We start from the raw sequence: 24,329 nt of genomic DNA, 5'->3' as shown, positions 1-24,329 counted from the left end.
GAAGGAACAAATTCCTTACACCCAGCAGCAGCAAATTCACAGCCAAGGCACTCAAAGGGTTATAGCTGATACGGGAGTTAAGACTTCAACAGGTGAATCTGAAAGGGGAGTGGGGTACAGAATTCAACCCATAGCAGTCTGCCCTTTGGCCCTCCCAGATTCATATCCTTCTCACATGCAAAATACATTCATCCCATCTCACATACCCCAAATTCTTAACCTATTTCAGCGTCAACTCTAGCTCCAAAATCTCATCCAAGTATCTTCTAAATCAGGTATAGGTGAGACTCAGAGAATGACTCATGCTGGGGCAAAATTCCTCTCCAACTGTGAATGTGTGAAACTAATAAATTATCTCCTAAAATACACTGGTTGGATAGGCATAGGTAGATATTCCCATTCCAAAAAGAAATTGGAAGAAGAAAAGGTCACAGATACCAAGCAGTGATTCTTTGAAAATATGAAGAAGTATGTGAAATAGTTAACACTTTATTTCAAATATTTTTAATACTACATTTTAAGTTTTATAAATTTAAGGAATCCTACCAGAGAGAAATTCAGCTATCCAAAACGATTCATTTTCTGTACTGATTGAAATGATAAGAAGTTTAGAAAACTTAGTGGGTTTTCTAGGCCTTTTTGCCAGTTTATCAGTACAAAGTGCCAAAAAAGATGTGATCTTGCTAACAAGTACCAGGATTTAAAGTTTAACCTTGTGAATTAGTCCATTTTTATCATCTAATCTCCTCTTGTGTTATTATTTTGAAAAGTCCAAAAAGTATCTTTTACTTTCAAAATTATGTTAAAGAGTACAGTTCCTCCAAAATAGAAATACCAAATTATATCTTTGTATTATGTTCTTCCCAGATGCTCGAACCCATACACAGTCAAACAAAAGAGGAAACAGTCAGTCTTATAGAAGTTCTGGAGAAACAGTTTGATCAGCTTTTTACTTCTCTTGATTCCAGGTAATAAGTTAAAAATATAGACTCAATGAAACTGAAGCTTTTAACATTAACTTGTCATTTTATTCCTTTGCATAGATTAAAGTAATGAGTAACTTTTAAACTAGTTTGGAAGGTTATGGGTGGTCCCTATAGGCTGATGTTTACAGCTTCAAAATGAAGAGCAGCGTTTTTTTTGTTTTTGTTTTTTTTTGGCTATTTGCCTTCTGATCCAAAGCTGTTCAGATAATTTCTTTCTTAAACCAGTTAGCATAGATAAATGATTTCAAATTCTGAATCCCGTTGTAGAATTCAGCATACTCGGGAAAATGCAAACATACTCTTTCTGGTACGTAATCTCATCATTTTTTCTTGTGTTTATTTGCATCACAGAAAATAATAACATACTTTCTAATACTCATTTCTAAACAAATACCACCATACTGTTATATAGCCATCCTTTTTTAAAACTTTGATATATAAGAGCTTAAATAATCTTTAATCACATTTTTGTATTTCAAGAGGCAGGCTCATAAAAGTAAGAAATATATTTGGTAATGGTACTTGCCCCTTTGGATCTGGGTTCTTTTTATTTTTTTTTAGTCTAATTAGGATATCTAGAACATAGGCTCAATACACAATGAATGAATCATATTCTTTATTCCTCAATGTTGTTGGTATCTCATGTTTAATATTCAGTTATAAAATTTTAAGTGATAGGTCATGTGCATACATTTTTATTACATTTTTTAACAGTGGTATATATGCATAATGAAGTTTACTTTTGTAACCATTTAAAAATGTACAGTTTAGTGGCACAGGGTACTTTTATGTTTATCTTGTTAAGAACTACCAAACTGTTTTCTAAGTTGGCTACACAGGTTACATTCCCACTAGCAGTGCATAAGAGTTCCAGTTTCTCCACATCCTTACCAACACTTGTTAATTCTCTTTTTTAAAATACAGCCATTTTGAGGATGTGAAGTGGTATCTGATTTTGTATTTGACTTGCATTTCCATAATAGCTAGTGGTATTGTGGACCATATCCTTTCAGTTGACCATTTGCTTATTTTTTTCTGGAAAAATATCTATTCCAGTCCTCTGCCCATTTTTGAATTGGATTATTTGTTTTGTTGTTGCTGGGTTGTAGGAGTTCTGTATCCATTATGGATATTAATCCTTTATCAAATATATCATTTTCAGATAATTTCTCTTGTTCTGTGGCTTGTTTTTTTTTTGACTTTTTTAATTGAAGTGTATTTGATTTACAATGTTGTGTTAATTTCAGCCGTACAGCAAAATGATTCAGTTATATATATATTCTTTTTCAGATTATTACAAGTTAGTGAATATAGTTTCCTGTGCTTTACAGTTAGTCCTTGTTGTTTATACGTTTTATATATAGTAGTGTGTATCTGTTGATCTCAAACTCCTAATTTATCCCTCCACCTTTTCCCTTTTGGTAACCATAGTTTGTTTTCTGTGTCTGTGAGTCTGTTTCTGTTTTGTAACTAAGTTCATTTGTATCACTTTTTTAGATTGCACAGATAAGTGATATCATATGATATTTATCTTTGACTTACTTCACTTAGTATGATAATCTCTAGGTCCATCCATATTGCTGCAAAGGACATTATTTCATTCTTTTTTGTGGCTGAGTAATATCCATATATATATATATACGTGTATATATATATATATATATATACGTGTGTATATATATATATATATGTTTATGTATGTATGTGTGTCACATTGTCTTTATCCATTTATCTGTTGATGGACATTTAGGTGCTTCCATGTCTTAGATACTATAAATAGTGCTGCTATTAACATTGGGTGCATGTATATTTTCAAATTAGAGTTTTTGCCTTTTCCAGATATGTGCCCAGGAGTGGGATTGCTGGATCATGTGGTAACTCTATTTTTAGTTTTTTTAGGAATTGCCATGCTGTTTTCCATTGTGGCTGCATCAGTTTACATTCACACCAACAGTTGTAGAAGGGTTCCGTTTTCTCCACAGTCTCTCCAGCATTTATTATATTTGTATAATTACAGACTTTTAAAATATTTATTTATTTATTTATTTGGGGAGTAATTAGGTTTACCTATTTATGTTTCAAAGAGGTACTGGGAATTGAACCCAAGATCTTCTGCATGCTAAGCATGCACTTACCACTTGAGCTGTACCCTCCCCCTATTTGTAGACTTTTTGATGATGGCCATTCTCACTGGTGTGAAGTGATATACTTCATTGTGATTTTGATTTGCATTTCTCCAGTAATTTGTGATGTTGAGCACCTTTTCATGTGCCTGTTGGCCGTTTGTATGTCTTCTTTGGAGAAATGTATGTTTAGGTCTTCCACCCATTTTTCTATTGCATTGTTGGTTTGGGGTTTTGGGTTTTTTGATTTTTTTTGATGTTGAGCTGTAAGAGCTGTTTGTATATTTTGGAAATTAAACACCCTGTCAGTTCCACCATTTGCAAATATTTTCTCCCAGTCCATAGGTTGTCTTTTTGTTTTGTTTATAATTTCCTTTGCTGTGCGAAAGCTCGTATGTTTGATTAGGTCCCATCTGTTTATTTTTGCTTTTATTTCTTTTGCCTTGGCAGACTGACCTAAGAAAACATTGCTTCTGTGGCTTGCCTTTTCACTCTCTTGATAGCATTCTTTGATCTAAATAAGTTTTTAATTGATAAAGTCTGTTTTATCTATTTTTTCTTTGTTGCCATGTTTTGGTGTCATATCCAAGAAATCATTGCCAAATCTAATACTGAAGCTTCCTCTCTGTGTTTTCTTCTAACAGTCTTATGGTTTTAGCTCTAACATTTAGGTCTTTGAGTCATTTGGGGCTGATTTTTGTATATAGTGTAAGGAAAGGGCCTAACGTCATTCATTCCCAGTACCATTTGTTGAAAAGATGGTCTTTTCTCCATTGAATGGTCTTGGCACTTTTGTCGAAACTCAGTTGACCATATATGTGAAGATTTAATTCTGGGCTCTCTGTCTGTGTGTCTGTCCTTGTGGCAGCAGAGCAATGTTTTCATTACTGTGGCTTTGTAGCGAGTTTTGAAATCAGGATGTGTGAGCTCTCCGACTTTGTTGTTCTTTTTCAGGATTGTTTTGGAAGGTTGGGGTCCCTTGAGATTCCATGTCACTTTTAGGATGGGTTTTTCTGTTCTGATTTTGATAAGGATGGCTTTGAATTGTAGATTGCTCTGGGTAGTATTGACATCTTAACAGTGTTGTCTTCTAATTCATGAACATGAGAGATCTTTGCATTTAGTTTACCTTCTTTAATTTCAGCAGTGTTGGGTAGTGTACACGTCTGTTGCCTCCTTGGTTATGTTTATTCCTAAATACATTCTTTTTTTTTTTATTCTATTGTAAATGGTTTTCTTAATTTCCTTTTCAGACTGTTCAGTGTAGCCGAGTCTTTTTGGAGGCCAGATTTGATTTTGAGGAAATCATTTTACTCATTTGTTTGATGAATAAAATGAGCAATTAGACACTATAATTTTTGGTGCAAAATATCTTTATTTCCATAATAAAGTAATTGCAACATAGGCACAGAAAATTTCTTGAGTAAAATGAGGTAAGTAATGAAGGAGTAATACTATAAGCTTCCTGAGTGATTACTTTGAAGATAATAGTTAATTAAGTTCTGGTTTGGTGAAGTATTTATAAATATCATTTTAAGTTCATGTAATATGTATCTACTTATAGAAATATTTTAATGTACAGATAGATTCTTGTGAGAAATGAGCACAGAATGTGTTTGATGTAATGGCACAAATGACAGCAAGATGGCCAGGGTTCCTCCTACTTTTAAAAGTGGTGGTGGAATCATCCAGGGTTTATCTTACTATGCAGCTCTGACAGCTGTCTCTGTGACATGATAACTGTGTCCTCCTACAGAGGCTGATTTTTCTCTAGTTACATGCACACAGCTTCCACTCTAATACATTTTAGTTCAACTGAATGCCCCTTTTAATAATCTTACTTTATTTACGTTCACAAAATAGTGAAATTATCTTTTCAATACTGTTGAGTTACTGTAAACTTACTGTCATAAAAATGTTTATGAAATACTGAAAAATAACTTTATCGTAAATGAAGGAAAAAGAACCTGTGTGAAGAAGTAGTAAGAAATACAGGTGATTATTTATCAAATGTAATGATGGCTAAGAGCTACATTGAGGAGAAAAAAAATGATTTGGATGCAGCTATGAAGATAGCAAGAGAATTAAAATCGGCACCTTCTCTAAGGACATACTGTGACCTGAATCAGGTAGTTTTAATATTTCATGTGAATTATTTCTGTGGTAGCTTATTTTACCTACTTTGGAATATGATATTTAAAACCTAAGAAAAATTTGTTTTTCAGATTATCCTAACTTGTAATGGCATCAGTTTAGAATTCTTAGGTGTTTGAATTCTAAGACAAACATTAATAAATGTGTTTGGACTTTTGTTATATTATTTATCACTCAGGGAAATGATGTAACACGATTCAAGAACAAGTAGGGTGACCCTCAATCTAGAGTTGTTTCTAGGTCACTAGAATAGAAAATGAGGACAAGTAAGAGTAGCAAATTAAATAGGACTCGTATTTTCCTTTTATAAGCAGTTAGGTATGATTGTCAGCTCTTGGCTTAAAAACTTACCAAGATCCCATTCAGGTTTTTCTCTCAGCCTGCCACCCCAAGATGTGCAGGTCAAGAGACAGGATGCTTCACTCTATCCTGTCCTCTAGTGATGTGCCTGGAGTTGTGCAGAGAGAGAAATATGTTTCTTATGCGCTCGTTGGCAGGACAAGGTTAACCATCAGTCCTCTTTGCTAATTTCTGTCTTGCTCCCTTGGGGTATAGATCCTACTCTATTGTCTTTGAATCCTCAGGGCCTCATTACCCATAGATAATGAGATGTTTGGACTGAACTGAGGTACAAAATAGAAGCCATTGGTTTACCTGCCTCTAAAGTCTTGAACTGCAAATTAAAGGAGAAGAGTTTACCACCATCTCACTTGGCCAGGCCTCCCTCCAGCTATAGTTCTAAAAACAGTAATCGTCAATTCCTGTGTATTACATGTGAGGCATTAGGAAGTTAAAAAAGTAGTAAAATTTGGTCTTTATCCTAGTTAGTCTAGTTAAGAAGATGGGGGGAAAAAAGAAAAACATGAGGATAGCAATGCAGATGCAAAATAAATCTGATCAGAAATGCCTCTGGAACTGTGTAGCTATATTCCATTTATTAACTAGTGTCCTGTGTTGTTGCTGTCTGTTAATACGTATCTCCAAGAGATTTTAAATTTTGGAGTTGGGGGAGTCACAGACACTTACATGCATCCCTCATTTTACTTGCCTAAGATCAAACTGTAAGCATGTTACTTAGTGAAATACCTAAAGGGTATAGTTTTGCTTCTCAAATCTCATTCTGTTTCAACAGTATTTATAACAAAATAAAATGCACACATAAGTGATACTTCTCTTTTGATTCTAGATTATTCAGACTTTGAAGCTAACATTTGAGAGTGAATTGTCACAGGTTAGCTCTCTAAAAGTAAGGAACTCTCCCAAGTAAGTTATAATTCAGGAGAACATCATAATTAAGTATAAAGATGTATTAGAGCCTAAATTTATTAAAATAGCAAGCAATTATTGATTGATAATTCAGTTCAAAAATGTTTCCCAAGTTAGCAACTAAATTAAAATAAGTAATTTATGATAAATTACAAAGTTATTAAATGTTCTGTATTTTGGAGTTTTTAATGTCAGCAACTAATTTTTATTAGAGAAAGTAGTAAACTTATATTAGAACATTTTTTTATGTGAAGTATTTAATTGTAGGTTGAACATGAATTGCGGTGAGATCATCTGTATGTTCAACACTATGGGAAAGATTGAATTTGAAGACTCAACAAAGTAAGTATTTAAAAGAATAGCAACATGCCATTAGTGTCTGACATGGCCTAAGGGACAGAAATATTATCTAAGGGACAGAAAAATTGATGTTTAGTGTCGTACTTGTGAGTCAAAAGCTGAAAAACAATGTAAAGGGCAGCGTGGTTTCTATCATTTAAATTCTGTGTAAGATATTTAAGAATTAAAAGACGTAGAAGGAATCAGCACTCATTGATACGTGTCTGAATCATCTTTGAGAGCCGTTCATTCAGCCAGCATTGAACACTGATTTTATGCTAGGTACTGAGATTTATGCAGAGAAGTTGCACTATAGAGAATGAGCCTTGTAACGAAGTGCGTAATTGCTGTGAAAGTTGCACATGCAGAATCTAATGGAGCTGCAAAGGAAGGACATGAGCAGCTCTTGGGGCAGGGGGTAGGTAACAGGGGACTTGGAAAGAGGAGATTTTATGTTTCTTCGTCCATGAGAAATGAGTAGCAGTTGGAGAGGGAGGCAGGTATCTTAACAGGAAGATAACATACTACATTCAAGGAACTGCATGTATAATACCACATGGCAGAAGGTACATGGAGGCTAAATCCTAGACTTTGTATGCTGTGCGGGGGCGTCTGCACTTAGTTTCCTAGACCTGTGCTATCCAATATGGTGGCCACTAACCACACGTGGCCATTTAAATTTAAGCATAAATTAATTAAAACGGAATGAAATGAAGAGTTCAGTTCTTTGGTTGCACTAGCCCCATTTCAGGTGCTCAGCCATGTGTGGTTAGTGGCTGCTGTATTGGGTAGCACTGCACCATTTCATTATCGCAGAAGGCTCTGTTGGACAGCTCAGCTGTGAATAATAGAAAACCACTGAAAGATTTGCAGCATGAAAGCAAATAGAATTAGGTTACATTTCTTAAAGATAACTCTAGTGACCATTGAGAGGATTCTTTGGAAGAATATGAGGTTGGAAGCTGAAGGATGGTTTAGGCTGTTATATAGATAGTGTCAGCAAATGATGAGAAACCAAACATAGGTAGAGCACTGGAGAGGAATAGATAATGACAAATGTTAAGTTGGGAAAAGTGATGAAACTTAGTAGTTTGTTGGGTGTGAGGAATGAAGAAAAGGGAGGCGTCCTCGATGAGTTATAGGTCTGTCTTTGGTGACTAAGTTGGTGGACTGTGGTATTATCCACCAAGGCTGGGACACAGGAAAGAAAGAAGTTGGGAGGGGGAGATAGTGGGGTATGTGGTTGCTGTGGTTTACTGTGTCTCTAGGGCAAAATGTCCAGAGGGAAGTAGGCCGTATGTGCTGAAACTTAAGAAGAGGTTCTGGACTTGACTCTTTGCTCAGGAGTAGTCCAAATATAAATACTTTAGAAACCACCCCCTGCAGAAGAAAGTAAGTTCATCCAGCTGTAGGTGGTATGTCTCCTGGGGAAATCATCCCCTTAGAAGCACCACATTCATCACCTTGGGAAACTAATGAGGGTCCCACCCACAGCCTCATCAGCTCAGAAACAGGCATGAGCAGATCTAGTCTAAGCCAAGTAAACTCTTGTAAGAGTGCCAGTTTATTAAATTGAGTGCAGTTTATTAAATTAAGGGGCAAATAGAATTGCCACGGGAACTAGAACAGTCACGTTGGCATTCTCTTCCAACATCCAGACAGACACAAGAAGCCAAATCATCAGAGGTTGCTTTGTTTGCAGCGTTTTGGGAATACAGAGAGTAAGATTTATCAAATAACTGAACTGCATCAGTCCTAGACAGCATGCTGCAGCCCTTGCCCCACAGGGAGGATGTTACGAGAGGACTTTGTCTCAAGTCATCATCCCCCGTACATGGAGCCCTGGCCCCCGTTTTCCTCTGTGACTTGACGTTTTACACTTCCATGGATAATCATCCTTTCCAGTCATTACATGCATCTAGATATTTTCATGACTAGAATATGGTGACTGTCAGTTATTTTTAATCCTAGATGCTATTCTGTCTCTGTAAGAGTTTGTATTGATTCAAATTTAACTCTGAGTAATCTTAAAGTTCTTCCTAGTTTTTAGGGAAAGTATCATTGTGACCTGCCTCTACCGTTTACAGGTGGTAATAAAGGAATCGGTTTGCCCAGTGAGAGCAAATATTGAAGTAGATCAAGTACAGTGCCCTCGAAAAATAATAAATTTTAAATTAGGGACAGGGTAACCTGCAAAAAACAAAACAAAACTGAGAAGGAACAGGAGAGAGTGGTGTTCTAGAAGTCAGAGGAGAGGTTTATGAGACTGGAGTTGGTTGATGGTGTTAAATGTCTCAGAAAGTTCAGATGAGAGTTGGTTGTGAAAAGAAATGTTTCAGTTACAAAGTTGTGTACATATGTGTGTTGTCAGGAGGTGTTTGGACCTTTATTCAGTGTGTGTTAAGAGACAGATAAGATAGGTCAGTGCTGATTCCAGTTGGCTTTGTTAGTTCTTATTTCTGAAATCGCTCTTAAATGGTGATCTGTGAAGAAACTAAATCTATCATGAGTTAACTAAAACTTTTGCGACTCAACCTCATTTCTTTGATAGAATTTCTATACTTGAGAGCCCAAATCTGTGTGGATTTGTAAAGAAGACAGAAAAATAATGGAGCAAAGTGAATAATCAGCTGTAGGTTGGTGACTGTTGAACAGTCATTCCCAAAGTATTCAAACGAATGGTGACTTTTAGCCTAGGTGGAGGTTTCTAGTAATTTGCTTAGGATTGTACCCCTCACTGCTTCCTATACTTTATTTTTACTTCAGTGAATTAAAAGAAATAATCTTAACATAATTTAAAATTAAATACCTAAGCCAAATAAAAATTTGAAGCTGGTTTTTTTTAGAGTTCTTAACAGTTTTTTTTATTCAAGTACAGTCAGTTACAATGTGTCAGTTTTGAAAATGGATTGAAATTAAAAACTACATCCAGTGTTCTTTTAGGATCAAATCATTGTGATGTGACTATGTCAGGTTCTTTCTTCAGCTTCTCATTGATTTTTACCTCTTGACCTTTTAAAACCCTTGGGCTTGCTTGAGAATGGGCAAAAGTTTCTTTTAGGGTAATGGAAATATTCGAAATTAGATTGCAATGGTTACACAAGTAAATTTAGTAAAAATTACTGGATCTGATAGTGTGTAAATTATACATTAATAAAGCTGTTAAAAACCCGTGAGACACCTGTGTGACTAACTCTGCACATGTCACAGTATTAACTGTCAGGTGTAAAGGAAACGGTTTGAAGGTGGATATAAAAAATTTATCAAATGACTTAAAGTAGCCTTTATATTTTTAAACAGATGTGATCCTCAAGAAAATGAAATTGGACAGAATGTTCTAAAGAACAATAATCATAAAAAGGAATTTGCTTGTAGTCGTACACAACCATCACTAAAAAAGAAAAAGTTTGACATTTCTGTCCTAACTAATGAAGCCCCACCAACTACTTTGCGATGGGAAACCAATAATGTGCATTTAGAAGCAAAAAACTTCCAGCCACAGAAAGAGATTGTTGCAACAACATCCCCTAAAACCACTGCTGCTTTACCTCAGATGGGATCCAGCCCTGATGTGATCATTGAAGAAATTATTGAAGAAAACCTGGAAAGTGAGTAAAAATACAAAAGCAAAGAAATAATGTATCATGTCTGGAATTAGAGGCAAAATTAGTTCTTCTTTGTCCCTGTACTTAAACATGTTTTTGTTACTTACACCTCACTGTGAGTTAACACCTATTGATTCCATGCCTCTACTGTCACATTCCTAAAGTTCAGATTATTTTTATTTTTAATTCAAGAATATTAGCTAAACTCTGAGATGTAATTTTAAGATTAGAGTATTTGACTTTTTAGTGTTCCACCCATATAAAAGATGAGAATAGTGGGAAGGCTATAGCTCAAGCGGTAGAGTGCATGCTTACCCTGCACAAGGTCCTGGGTTCAACCCCCAGTACCTCCTCCTAAATAAACCCAATTACCTCCCCCTCATAAAACAAAACAAAACAAAAAAGGCCAAAAAAAAGATGAAAATATTATAAATAAATGAGAGATTGTAACTTTGTCCTTAAATTTAAGAAGACCATGTCTTAAATCTTTGTTCTGAGATAACTCCTGTTATAAAATGAACTATCATGAGTACAATAGCATCTGAGTGGTCACATTTTAAATGTATCACAGCTGTTTGATTGGGTTTCCAGTGGTGTCTCCCATCAGCACCAGAGTGAGATCACGCTGTGTGCAATTATCCCGTCAGTCTTCTTCAGGACCATTTTCAAGATCCACTTTGGTTTTTTCCTTCCCCCACCCCACCCTCCCCCAGTCTGTTTCATTGGTTGACTTTCCAGAATATTTTGGATACATAAAAAAGGACACGCTATTTTCTCTCATTTCCACTGGATGATTATTGTCACTGATTAACTCAGTGAGTTAAGAAAACTATCAGTATTTTGCCTACTGATACAGGGGGTCCTGCCACTCCAGTGTTTTACCAATTCAAGTACAGCTTTTTAAACAGTATGTTAAGTGTGCCATTGCCAACATAATAAAATTAATACAGTTGTCTTTCTTCCCTATTTTGATGAAGCATGCTGCACAGATTATCTTACGGAGACACCTAAATATCAAAAATAGCCTCTTCAGAAGAAATCTCCTTTTGGATCAAAAGCAGGTACTTTATGTATAGTAACTCTTAAGAAGAGTGAGGCCATGAGTAACATGAATTTTACTGATATGTAAAACGTCTTCCTTTTTAATGGTTAAAGTTCTGGCTGTTATTGGCAAAAATATTTCTGAAATTTATAGCACTTCTCTCAGCGATCTCCCCAGTTACACGTGCTTATCTCTTTACCTCATTCTCAGTATGCATATTTTTCTTTGCAGTCTGTTTTGGATAGGTAAAATGATCTGTTTGTTCTGTTTTTATCATCTATCCTTCAATTCCTTCAAGTCTTTGTTTTTTAAACATTTTTACTAGATTTACTAGAACATCTACATTGTTCAAAAATTAAATGTATACATATTAAAACACCCCATGAAACTTTTCCCCTAACCTGTTCTCTTTCCATCTAGTCTCCTCTTCCCTTCCAGAGTTTCTTTATGCATATTCGAACAAATACACAGATATTATTTTTCTAGTTCTCGTTTTTTGTTTTTGTGCACAAAACGTAGCATGCCATACACACTGTTCTGTTAATTCCTTTCTTAACATTGTACTCTGAGATCTTTTCATATCAGTAAAAACACTTGGCTTAATTATTACTATATACAAAATATTTCTCACTGTCTTATTCTACCCAACCCTTGCTTCCACCAAAACATGCACATCTTCCCCTCAATTGCTGCTCAATATGTTGGCTTTCCCAGGCATTTTTTTCATACCTCTCCAGCCTGACAAGATTTAGGAGTCAGAGTGGCTATGAGCTAATTATTGGTTCTTTTGATTTAGTACAGTTTAAAGGAGATTTGGAGCTATACTGGAAACCTAATCATTATCAAGGGGGTTCCAAGTTCCAATTATATTTATAAATAAACGTTGGTGTTTTGTTGTAAAACAGTAGAGTTATAGCACATACTCTGACTTTAGAACCTAACTACCACAGGAACTACAGCTCATTTATTTAACGCATTTTACAACTAAAATAAAATGTTCATGGTTCGGGTTGCAAAAGAAATCTGTGAAAGTGGGCTCTATTTGTTTTATCAGTCTAGTTACTGTTTTATCGTTTGGACTCTTGTGGGGCCTAGGTCTTCTAGAGTTTGCAGTGCTACAAGACACTTATTATTCTTTTAGAGGATATTGCATTCTGTTTTTAGTGAATTTTTTCCTAACTTTTGGTTTCTTAATATGGTTTAAATATTCTTATCCAGGTTCTCCAGAGCTAGTTTTTGTAAGCCATGTAATACATCCTTGCCACTTCTATATTCGGAAGTATTCACAAATAAAAGATGCAACAGTATTGGAAAAGAAGGTGAATCAGTTTTGCAATAAGAGTTTACACCTTGATCCTTCAGACATTTTGGAGCTAGGTAATGAAATATTACCCCAAGTTAAAATCTGAAGTTTATTTAAATATTGTAATACTTGGCCAACCCATATAGACTTTTTTTGTGATACAGATTTGTACAAGCGTAAAAGGCTTTGAAATTGTTTAACATAAGTTTAATTTTATTTAACTTATTTAGATAACTTAACTAAATATTAAAATTGACTGTCAAATGAGGTACACAAAAACTCCACTATGGAGTAAGGTGAGATATTTTTTAAATATCTTCCTGGGCCACACAGCATGGTAGGTAAACTTAATCAGCCCATTTTAATTCTAAGGCTGTATGTGATTTGCTGTAATTTAAACTTTCATTACAAATACTTCCCTTATAACATGGATTAAATATGGTGTATCTATAATAAGATGAGGCTATGATTTGACTTATTATAGCATTTTTCTCATTCTGCTAACATTGGTCAACACCTGCATATAACTGATACCAGAAAGTACTGTATGATCTGTTTAGCTTTATATAGTAGTTCTTTAAAAGTGTGATTAATTCCCAGCTTGTCTGTGTCTTTTTTCAGAATATCAGAAGACTAGAACCATCATATACTAACAAAAATGAATAATAATTTTAAAAGTTAAAAAACAGGGTTTAAATTATGAGCATCTAAAGCGGGAAGTGTAGTGTTAAACTTATTTTTTATGGCTGGAAATAATTCTTTAAATTTAATATATGCCCAAAAGCTCAGTTTAGTTTCAGAAAATATGCTAAGAAAGCCAGAAATTCATCCTTTGCTTTAAATTGTCAAGGATAATTACTATTTCAAGGCAAATATACATGATTTAAATACTCATTTATCTTTTGAGAAGTGGTTGGTAAGGGAAGAAATGTGATATGATGCTTTAGCAGAGTATCCCCTGTTCCCTTTTCCTACCTATGTTCTTCATTATAAGGACTAACAAGTAGCTCCAGTAGACTTGTATCTCACCTACTGCAAGAAAGAATGTTTTAATAGCATGTAGTTTAAAACTAAAAATATAGGTCATGTGGTATATAGCAACATAAGAAAAGGGTTGATGACAATCTCAAGGCCAAACTAATGTTTTGGTAGAAGTTAAAATTGCCTCTCAGCTATCCTGTGTTTATTAGCATATACAGAGGGGATTATAGAGCATCTTTGTATATAATCTGTGACCAGGTCATACCAAATTTCTCTCTAATGCTGAATTAGTTAAAAGGATGGCCTCCAACACCACCTGCTACCTCTCCTTAGTAGCTACGAGGCTCTGTCTGCCTACTTTCCTCACACATTTGGGTGGAAGACCACTTTCATGGGGTTGTTGTGGGGAGGAGGTGAACTCACACACAAAATATTGAGAATGTTGCTGAGCCCATTGTAAACGTAAAAATTCGGGCCTCTTTCTGGCTTGATCTTTTTTTTCCTGGTTATTTATTTGTAATTCATCTGATGCCTCCATGAGGCCCTCCTCTGCTGCTACGTCCTTGGTTCATCTTCCCCTTTTCTGAAGTCCACTGTGTGTACATTTCTTAATTTTGGCCTTTCCCACTCTGCCTTTCTTGGTTCCTTTACTCTCACTCCACTTTTAATTGAGGGAAGGTAATTGCTTCTTCCTTTATGCTTCCAAAGAAGTATGTTACAAATTTCAGCATGCATGTATCTGTGCACATGTGTGTGTACATGCAAAAGGCTAGAAGTTCTTTTTTCTTTTAATGTTTTGCATAGTGTATTATAGTAACTTAATTTGCCTGTCTCTTTTCCTTTCTTGAGCTTCTTGAGGCAGCATGGTCTCATTCATCTTTGTTACAGTTCATAAAACACAGGTCCTCAGTAAAGGACTGCTGACTTTGTATTCTTTGTTTTTACCTCCCTGTCTAGCTCATGAGTTTCTGTATTACAGAAACTGTCAGAATATACTAGCTTTATTTATCCCTCTCATAGCATTTGACAAGGGGCTGTGTATTCACTGTATGTCGTCAGTAAATACATGAATTAAGACTTCTTAGTGGTGAAACTAATGTACATGTTTGTAACTTAGAGGTTATTGGGTGTTTTTCTCCATAAACATTGATAATGATTCATCTCCCTCATTGTTTAGGTGCAAGAATATTTGTCAACAGTATTGAAAATGGAATGTGGTGTCGAGGAACTATTACTGAATTAATTCCAATAGGAAGTGAAAATATCAGAAGACGTAGTCCAACCAAATACTTAGTCCATGAAGTTGCACTGATACAAATATTCATGATAGATTTTGGAAATTCTGAAGTCCTGGTTGTCCCAGGGTATGTTATTTTATGATTATTATGTGTTCTTGGCCTGCTTAGACACACTCGTATGTGGAGGAGGGAGATACTAAAGAAAAAACTGGACAGGTAGGGAGGAGTCATTTATCCTTTTTCACTTCCAAGGTATAGACTTTTTATTTTGCTCTGTAATTTGTCTTATTAATTACTAAATTGGTAAAGTGGTATGATTTGTCTGTGTTATTAAGATGGGGAGCTTGCAAAAGGAACTTTCCAATATATCAAACTTAAATACTCTTCTCTGTTGCTTCAAAGCAGGGCATGAGGCACAAAAATAGTCCTACTAAAAAAGTGTTACAGTTAGTTACCAGATGATTGAGTACAGTTTTTAATGAGATTTCCAAAATTTAATTGACGTTAGAATTCAATCTATGTGTTCAAAAATGTTTCCTCAATCTCCTAGGAAAATAAACTGATATTGTTCTTGTGGTAAGGACTAGTATTAATTATAGCATGGTCACTTCATTTAATGGTCATAGCTTTATAAATAAATATATTTCTGTGTGGGACTGTCATTATGCCTTTCAAGTTTAAACTGAATGGGTATATGAAGGACAATCCAGATGAAGGCAGTTGAGATTTATTTCTATGGATAGAAATAATGTCTGTGTTTATAAAAGCTAGATTGAATCTATGTAGTGAGATAGCATCAATTAAAATACAACTTTCTAGAAGATTTAATTTAAGGAGAGTATTCTTAGAAAGGTATACCTTTTGTGAGGGAAGGCAAGTTTGGGTTAAAAGCATCCTTTTTTTTAAATTTTTTAAAATATGTGTTTTTATTGAAATACAGTCAGTTTACAATGTCATTGTCAATTTCTGGTGTACATCATAATGCTTCAGTCATACATGAACATACATATGTTTGTTTTCCTATTCTTTTCCACCATAAGTTACTATAAGGTATTGAATGTAGTCTCCTATTCTATAGAGTATGAACTTGCCATTTATGTATTTTATATATATTAGTATCTGCAGATCTTGAACTCCCAATTTATTCTTTTCTACTCCCTTCCCCCTCCCAGTCACCACAAGTTTGTTTTTTGTCTGCTTCTGTTTTGTAAGTAAGATCATTTGTCTTTTTTTTTTAAGATTCTGCATATAAGTGATATCATACAGTATTTTTCTTTCCTTTTTGACTTACTTCACTTAGAATGACAGCCTCCAAGTCCATCCATCTTGCTGCAAATGGCATTAATTTATTTATGATGGCTGAGTAGTTTTCCATTGTATAAATATGCCACAACTTCTTTATCCAGTCATCTGTGGATGGACATTTAGGTTGTTCCCATGTCTTGGCTACTGTAAATAGTGCTGCTATGAGCAGTGGGTGTCCTCGCGTGTCCCCCTCAGCCTGCTCTGGGGGCGGTCTCTGCTGCCCCAGGGTCCCTGGAGGCTTGTCCTCAGGTGATCCTGCTCCTGAGAGGTGGGCCTGGTGCAGTCAATGTGCAGGGGCGGGAGCAGCGACAGGGACAGAGACAGCGACAGCGACAGAGACAGCGGGCAATGGGAGCAAGTACCTGGCTAGTAGTATGGGTCAGCCCCAATCCTGCCATCTCCAGCTCTGCTGCTGCCACTGCCGCCGCCCCGCCCCCCTGGCCATAGCCGGCCTGCCTCCCAGGGGCAGGCTGACAGGGGGAAACTCCTTCCAGGAAGCTCTGGCAGCAGAGGCCAGGCGGCGGGGGAAGTGGGAGCAAGTGGACTTGCTCTCCCAGGACAGCCGCCCTGTCCCGCCTCCGCCGCCGGCGCCGCCACCCCCACTACCACTGCCACTGCCACTGCTGCCCGCTGTCCATCCCGGGGGCTGAGGGCCGGGCTAAGGCTGCACCCTCCCTCCCCGCACCAGCATCAAGCAGCCAAGGCCCACTGGCGAGCGGTGTGCAGCTCGGGACCACCTATCCCATGGGCTCTGAGGAGGCATTGGGCTTCGGGGTGGGATGGGGGCGTGGGGGTGGGGCTGGGAATTGGAATGGCCTCAAGCCCCGCCCACCCGGCCGCCGGGGCCGCGCCCCTGGGAGCCAGGACTGCATGCCTGCCATGGGCCTGGGGCATCCCTGTCTAGCGGCTGTCGCCGTGGTGATCGGAGCCCGGAGCGCCTGGCTCTCGCGAGGAGAGGGCTGAGGGGGTCATCTGGGGTAGGGGTGCACTCCGGGTGTGCGGCGATCTGGCGATGAGGGCGGACAGGGTGAGGGGGAGGGGTTGCTGGGAGCGGAAGTGACCCGGCTGAAGGGTGGGGGCTCATTCCTAGGTGAAGGGTTAGGTGAGTATCTCCAGACGGTTAGGGGAGTATCACCTGGGGTGAGGCCCTTGGGGTGAGCGCGGTTTACAGGGGCTGTAGCTTAGGACCGAGTGGGGCGCAGACCTGGGGCGGGATTTGGCTGTGAGGAGAAGCAGCTTTGTCTCAGGGGTGCAGTGGATCGGGGACCGGGCGTGGCAGGGGGTGGGGAGGCATTGACTGGGTGGGGGGTCGGCAAGCAGTGGTAGTGGGGCTGGTGGGGTGAGGCCTGGCCCTGGGCCCTTGGTGGTCCTACTTGGGGGCCGGGACCCTGGAGGAGGGCGTGGGGGGCCGCGTTGGTGTTGGGGACCCGGCCAGCCCTGGCCGCGGGCTGGGCTCGCCCCACCGCCCCACCGCCCCACGGACCGAAGCTCCACTGGCCCACCGCCCGGCCCCACTCGCAGCATCCCTACTGCTGGAGTCGCAGCCAAGCCTCCATGCTGCTGTCAGGCAGGCGGGAGGGGGAGGGGCGCTGAAAGCTGCTCGTGCGCGCGCGCGCACGGGCGCCGGGACGCCTGGTCGCTGGGGCGCGCCCAGAACGTGAGGAAGCTGGGCGGGAGCTGGGTGCTCCTGGACCAGCTCCCGGAGGAGGAAGGCTGCCTGGGGTCTCGGCCTCCCACCGCTTGCTGTCGCCTCTGCTGCCATCGCGAGCCAGGTAAGGGGGCGCTGGTGGGGGCGCGCAGGTCGGGGAGTCGGCGGGTGAGGCCTGGGCTGTGCAGTTGGGGAGGCGCCCGGGGGTGGGGGGAGGGGTGCGTCGGTGGGGTCCAGGCCGCGCGTCCAGGTTGGGACCGTGAGGCGGGTCCCGGGGCCCCCCCGGCCTGGTTGGGGTGCCTTCCTCCCCCTCCTTAGTACTGGCTGAACCGCGCGGCTTTCTTGGCCGCCGCTCCCAGGCGGCTTTGGCAAAGTGGGAGCAGCCCCGGGAGATGGGAGGGCGCTGGACGGCCCCGGGCCAGCCGAGACTGGCCCTCAGGCCTTGCGAGGCCTTCCCGCGCGGGTGGCCCTGCCCTGGGAGTGGAGGCCGCCCCGGACCCTGTGGGGCACAGGCGAGCTGGGGCAGAAGCAGGGGCGAGGCCGGGCCTTTGGGAGCTTGTTAGCCTCCCCCCGAGATCCAAAGCTTCTGACCAGTGTATTTTCCGTCTTTTGAGGACTCTCCCTCCTGTTTTGCACAGTGGCTGCAGCAAACGACATTCCCACCGACAGTGTAGGAGGGATCCCTTTTCTCCACAGCCTCTGTAGCCTTGATCCTGTGTGGGCTTTGGAATGGTGGCCACTCTAACTGGGGTGAGACGCCACCTCATTGTAGTTTTGCCTTGTATTCCTCGGATAATTAGCAACCTTGAGCCTGTTTTGTCATGTGCCTCTCATTGGTCGCTGGTGGGTCTTCGCTGGAGAACTGCTTCCTGAGGTCGTCCTCTGCCCATTTTTGGATTGGGTCGTCTTCTGTCCGTTGAGTCGGATGAGCTGTTTGGATATGGTGGAAATGAACCCCTAGTCAGTCTCATGTTTGGCAAAGATTGTCTCCTATTTCGTAGGTCGTGGTTTAGTTCTGCTTCTGGTTTCCTTTGGTGTGCCAAAGCTGATGAATTCAGTTTGCTCCCGTTTGTGTTTGTATTTTTGCTGAGTTTTCTGTTGCTTGGGGAGACTACCCTAGGAGAAAATGGGTGAGGTGTACGTGGGATACTGTTTGGCCTACGTTTCCTACCGAGAGGTGTGTGGTGTCTTGTCTTACGTTTAAGTGTCTAAGCCATTTTGAATGTATTTCTGCGTATGCTGGGGCTGTACGCCCAGGGGCCGGGATTGGGGTAGGGGGCGGGGCGGCTGCAGAGAGGGCAGCAGGGAAGGACGGGAGCTGCCCAGGCAAGCCTGTGGATTTCCTCCCGTGTCCCTCGCAGCCTGCTCTGAGGGCGCCCCATGCTGCCCCAGGTTCACTTGGTGCACATCTCCTTGTTGGCTGGCTCCCTGGACGTGGGCGCTATACGCTCAGGGGTCCTTCTACGGGGCAGGGGGCGGGGCGGCTAGAGAGAGTATGGCAGCGTGAGGCGGGGGCTGCGCAGGTAAGCTTTAGATTCCTCCGGTGTATCCCTCTGCCTGCTCTGTGGGCGCCCTCTTCTACCCCAGTTTGACTTGGTGTAATTCCCAGGGTTGGCCGGCTCCAAGGATGCTGGAGAGGTATGCCCAAGGGGCGGGGTCATGGGAGGCGGCAGGGTGGCTTCTGACAGGGCATCAGGGAAGTATGGCGGCAGCCCACGAAAGCCTGTGTATTTCTTCCCTTGTCCCCCTCAGCCTGCTCTGGCGGCGCCATCTGCTACCCTTCGTGCACGGGGTGCACTTCCCCGTGTTGGCCGGCTCGCGGGATGCTGGGGCGATATTCCCAGGGGGCGGGGTCGAGGAAAGGGGCGGGCGGCTGCGAGAGGGCAGCAGCGAAGGATGGGGCTGCTCACGGAAACCTGTGGATTTCATCGACTGTCCCCCTGAGCCTGCTCTGGGGGCGTCCTCTGCTACCCCATGGTCACTGGGTGCACTTCCCCGAGTTGGCTGGCTCCCAGGATGCTGTCGCAGGATGCCCAGGGGGCAGGATCTGGGAAGGGGGCGGGGCGGCTGCAGACAGGGCAGCAGCGAAGCATGGGGGCTGCCCAGGGAAGCCTGTGGATTTCGTCCACTGTCCCCCTCAGCCTGCTCTGGGGGCGGCCCTCTGCTTCCCCAGGTTCACTGGGTGCACTTCCCCGTGCTGGCTGGCTCCCAGGGTGCTGGCGCGGTATGCCCAGGGGGCAGGATCGGGAAAGGGGGTGGGGCGACAGCAGACACGGCAGCAGCGAAGGATGGGGGCTGCCCAGGCTAGGCTGTGTATTTCTTCCCTTGTCCACCTCAGCCTGCGCTGGGGCGCCCACTATTACCCCAGGTTCACTAGGTGCACTTCCCGATGTTGGCCGGCTCCTGAGATATTCTCGTGATATGCCTAGGGGCTGTGGGCGGGGAAGGGGTGTCGGGGCGGCTGCAGACAGGGCAGTAGCGAAGGTTGGCTGCTGTCCAGGCAAGCCTGTGTGTTTCCTCCCTTGTCCCTCTCAGCCTCCGCTGGGGGCGCCCTCTGCTCCCCCAGGTTCACTGGGTGCACATCTCCTTGTAGGCTGGCTTCCTGGAGGAGGCTTCGTCTGCGGTCATGGGGCGGTGAAAGGGGCTGGGGCGACGCGGCCACAAGGAGGGCGGCAGAGGGGGCTGGGGGCTGCCCAGGCAAGCCTGTGGATTTCCTCCCGTGTCCCCCTCAGCCTGTTCTGAGGGTGTCCTCTGCTGTCCCAGGTCCACTGGGTGTACATGTCCTTGTTGGTTGGCTCCCTGGACGCGGGTGTCGCTGCATTCAGGGGGCGGTGAAAGGAGTGGGGGCGGGGCGGCCACACGGAGGCCGGCAAAGGGGGACAGGGGCTGCCCAGGCAAGCCTGTGGGTTTCCTTCCGGGTCCCCTTCAGCCTGTTCTAGGGGCGCCCACTGCTGCATGGGCTTCACTGGGTGAACATCTCCTTGTTGGCTGGCTCCAAGGAGGCGGGCGCTGTGCGCTCAGGGGTCCTTCTAAGGGGTAAGGGGGGGAGGCTCCAGAAAGTGCGGCAGCGAGGGGCGGGGGCTGCGGAAGTAAGCTTTGGATTCCTCCCGTGTCCCCCTCAGCCTTCTCTGAGGGCGCCATCTGCTAACACAGCTTCACTGGGTGCACTTCCCCGTGTTTGTCGGCTCCAGGGATGCTGGCGCGCTATGCCCAGGGGGCGGGGCGGCTGCAGACAGGGCAGCAAGGAAGGACTGGGCCTCCCAGGAAAGCCTGCGGATTTCCTCCCGAGTCCCCCTCAGCCTGCTCTCTGGGGTCCTTCTACTGCCTCAGGGTGGCATTTGACATCCTTCCAGGTCAGTCGAGTCCTGGGAGGCTTCCTCCAATACACAGACACACACACATATCAATAGAGAGGCAGAAACACTAGTCTCTTCATTCGTTTATTAATAGATATACTAACCTCCTCCTCCTCCATTAGGTAGGTACACACATACATAGATACAAAGACAGACACACACACGCACGCACGCACACACACATACACACACACACACACACACACACACTACCCTCCTTCTCCTCCTCAATTAGGCAGACAGACAAGCACACTAGCCTCCTCTGCATCCTTCGTTGCACAGATAGTTTGGCAGAGATATAGGTAGGCAGAGAGATAGACCGACATACTAGCCTCCTCTGCTGCCCTCCTTGTGGCCGCGTCGCCCCAGCCCCTTTCACCGCCCCATGACCGCAGACGAAGCCTCCTCCAGGAAGCCAGCCTACAAGGAGATGTGCACCCAGTGAACCTGGGGGAGCAGAGGGCGCCCCCAGCGGAGGCTGAGAGGGACAAGGGAGGAAACACACAGGCTTGCCTGGACAGCAGCCAACCTTCGCTACTGCCCTGTCTGCAGCCGCCCCGACACCCCTTCCCCGCCCACAGCCCCTAGGCATATCACGAGAATATCTCAGGAGCCGGCCAACATCGGGAAGTGCACCTAGTGAACCTGGGGTAATAGTGGGCGCCCCAGCGCAGGCTGAGGTGGACAAGGGAAGAAATAAACAGCCTAGCCTGGGCAGCCCCATCCTTCGCTGCTGCCCTGTCTGCTGTCGCCCCACCCCCTTTCCCGATCCTGCCCCCTGAGCATACCGCGCCAGCACCCTGGGAGCCAGCCAGCACGGGGAAGTGCACCCAGTGAACCTGGGGAAGCAGAGGGCCGCCCCCAGAGCAGGCTGAGGGGGACAGTGGACGAAATCCACAGGCTTCCCTGGGCAGCCCCCATGCTTCGCTGCTGCCCTGTCTGCAGCCGCCCCGCCCCCTTCCCAGATCCTGCCCCCTGGGCATCCTGCGACAGCATCCTGGGAGCCAGCCAACTCGGGGAAGTGCACCCAGTGACCATGGGGTAGCAGAGGACGCCCCCAGAGCAGGCTCAGGGGGACAGTCGATGAAATCCACAGGTTTCCGTGAGCAGCCCCATCCTTCGCTGCTGCCCTCTCGCAGCCGCCCGCCCCTTTCCTCGACCCCGCCCCCTGGGAATATCACCCCAGCATCCCGCGAGCCGGCCAACACGGGGAAGTGCACCCCGTGCACGAAGGGTAGCAGATGGCGCCGCCAGAGCAGGCTGAGGGGGACAAGGGAAGAAATACACAGGCTTTCGTGGGCTGCCGCCATACTTCCCTGATGCCCTGTCAGAAGCCACCCTGCCGCCTCCCATGACCCCGCCCCTTGGGCATACCGCTCCAGCATCCTTGGAGCCGGCCAACCCTGGGAATTACACCAAGTCAAACTGGGGTAGAAGAGGGCGCCCACAGAGCAGGCAGAGGGATACACCGGAGGAATCTAAAGCTTACCTGCGCAGCCCCCGCCTCACGCTGCCATACTCTCTCTAGCCGCCCCGCCCCCTGCCCCGTAGAAGGACCCCTGAGCGTATAGCGCCCACGTCCAGGGAGCCAGCCAACAAGGAGATGTGCACCAAGTGAACCTGGGGCAGCATGGGGCGCCCTCAGAGCAGGCTGTGAGGGACACGGGAGGAAATCCACAGGCTTGCCTGGGCAGCCCCCGGCCCCCTCAGCCGCCCTCTGTGGCCTCCTCGCCCCCGCCCCTTTCACCGCCCCTTACCGCAGCCGCACCCTCCTCCTCCTCCGGGAATGCAGCCTAAAAGGAGACGTGCACCAAGTGAACCTGGGGGAGCAGAGGGCGCCCCCAGTGGAGGCTGAGGGGGACAAGGGAGGAAACACACAGGCTTGCCTGGGCAGCCCCCATCCTTCGCTGCTGCCCTGCCTGCAGCCGCCCTGCCCCCTCCCCCAATTACGCCCCCTGGGCATATCACGCCAGCATCTCGGGAGCCAGCCAACACGGGGAAGTGCACCCAGCCCAACTGCGGTAGCAGAGGGCGCCCCCACAGCAGGCTGAGGGGGACACGGGAGGAATCCAACTCTTACCTGCGCAGCCCCCGCCCCTCGCTGCCTCACTCTCCGCAGCCGCCCCGCCCCCGCCCCGCAGAGGGACCCCTGAGCGCACCGCGCCCGCCTCCAGGGAGCCAGCCAACAAGGGGATGTGCACCCAGTGAGCCTCAGGCAGCAGAGGGCGCCCTGAGAGCAGGCTGAAGGGGACACGGGAGGAAACCCACAGGCTTGCCTGGGTAGCCCCCGCACCCCGCTGCCGCCCTTTCTGCGGCCTCCCCGCCCTCGCCAGCGACCCTGCCCTTGAGGGCACAGCGCCCGCCTCCAGGGAACCAGCCAACAATTAGATGGGCAGCCAGTGAACCTGGGGTATCAGGCGCCAACCGCAGGTTAGGCCAAGGGGTACATGGGAGCAAATACTCAGCTTTGGTGGGGCAGCCCCGCCTTTTCACTGCAGCCCCTGACTGAAACTCGCCAGCCTCCCATGACCTGGCTGACAAGGAGACTTCAATCCCGCAAACCCGGAGTGGCAGAGGCTGTCCCCAGGCCAAGGAGAGGGGGAGATGGGAGGAAACTTACCAACTCGCCAGGGCAGCCCCCTTAGCCTCAGTGCTTCCACACCCTCCACCGCAATCCTCTTTCAATGAGCGCACCACGCCCGCTCCCAAGAGCAGGCTGATTAAATGGCTTGAGTCTGGCGAACTTGGGAGAGCGGTGGTCGCCCCCAGGCTAGGCCGTTGGGGACATGGGAGAAAATCCTCTAGCTCACCAGGGGCAACCCAGTCCCCGGACCCTGTTCCCATCACTGTCCCCTGACTGCACTCCGCCTGTAGTGAGTGTGTCTGTCCGTCTGCCTGCCTGCCTGCCTGCCTGCCTGCCTGGCTGTCTATCTATCTGTTGGAGGAGGGGAGAGGCTAGTCTATGTCTGTGTGTCTCTGTGTG

General features: G+C 44.6%; 1 protein-coding gene across 1 annotated transcript in view; it reads left to right on the top strand.

Moving 5' to 3' along the window:
• LOC140694426 (RING finger protein 17-like) overlaps positions 1-24,329 on the top strand; it is a 48,917-nt gene that overhangs the window by 9,993 nt on the left and 14,595 nt on the right. The window contains 8 exon segments of the mRNA XM_072957679.1: positions 868-968; positions 5,067-5,238; positions 6,450-6,526; positions 6,797-6,871; positions 10,169-10,476; positions 11,451-11,534; positions 12,734-12,892; positions 14,977-15,163. Of these exon segments, the coding sequence (XP_072813780.1) occupies positions 868-968; positions 5,067-5,238; positions 6,450-6,526; positions 6,797-6,871; positions 10,169-10,476; positions 11,451-11,534; positions 12,734-12,892; positions 14,977-15,163 (1,163 nt within the window).

Source organism: Vicugna pacos, unplaced genomic scaffold, assembly GCF_048564905.1.
Source record: "Vicugna pacos unplaced genomic scaffold, VicPac4 scaffold_21, whole genome shotgun sequence".
Classification (NCBI taxonomy): Eukaryota; Metazoa; Chordata; class Mammalia; order Artiodactyla; family Camelidae; genus Vicugna; species Vicugna pacos.
Note: the sequence above shows the minus strand (reverse complement) of the source record. Positions and strands in the feature narration are given on the sequence as shown.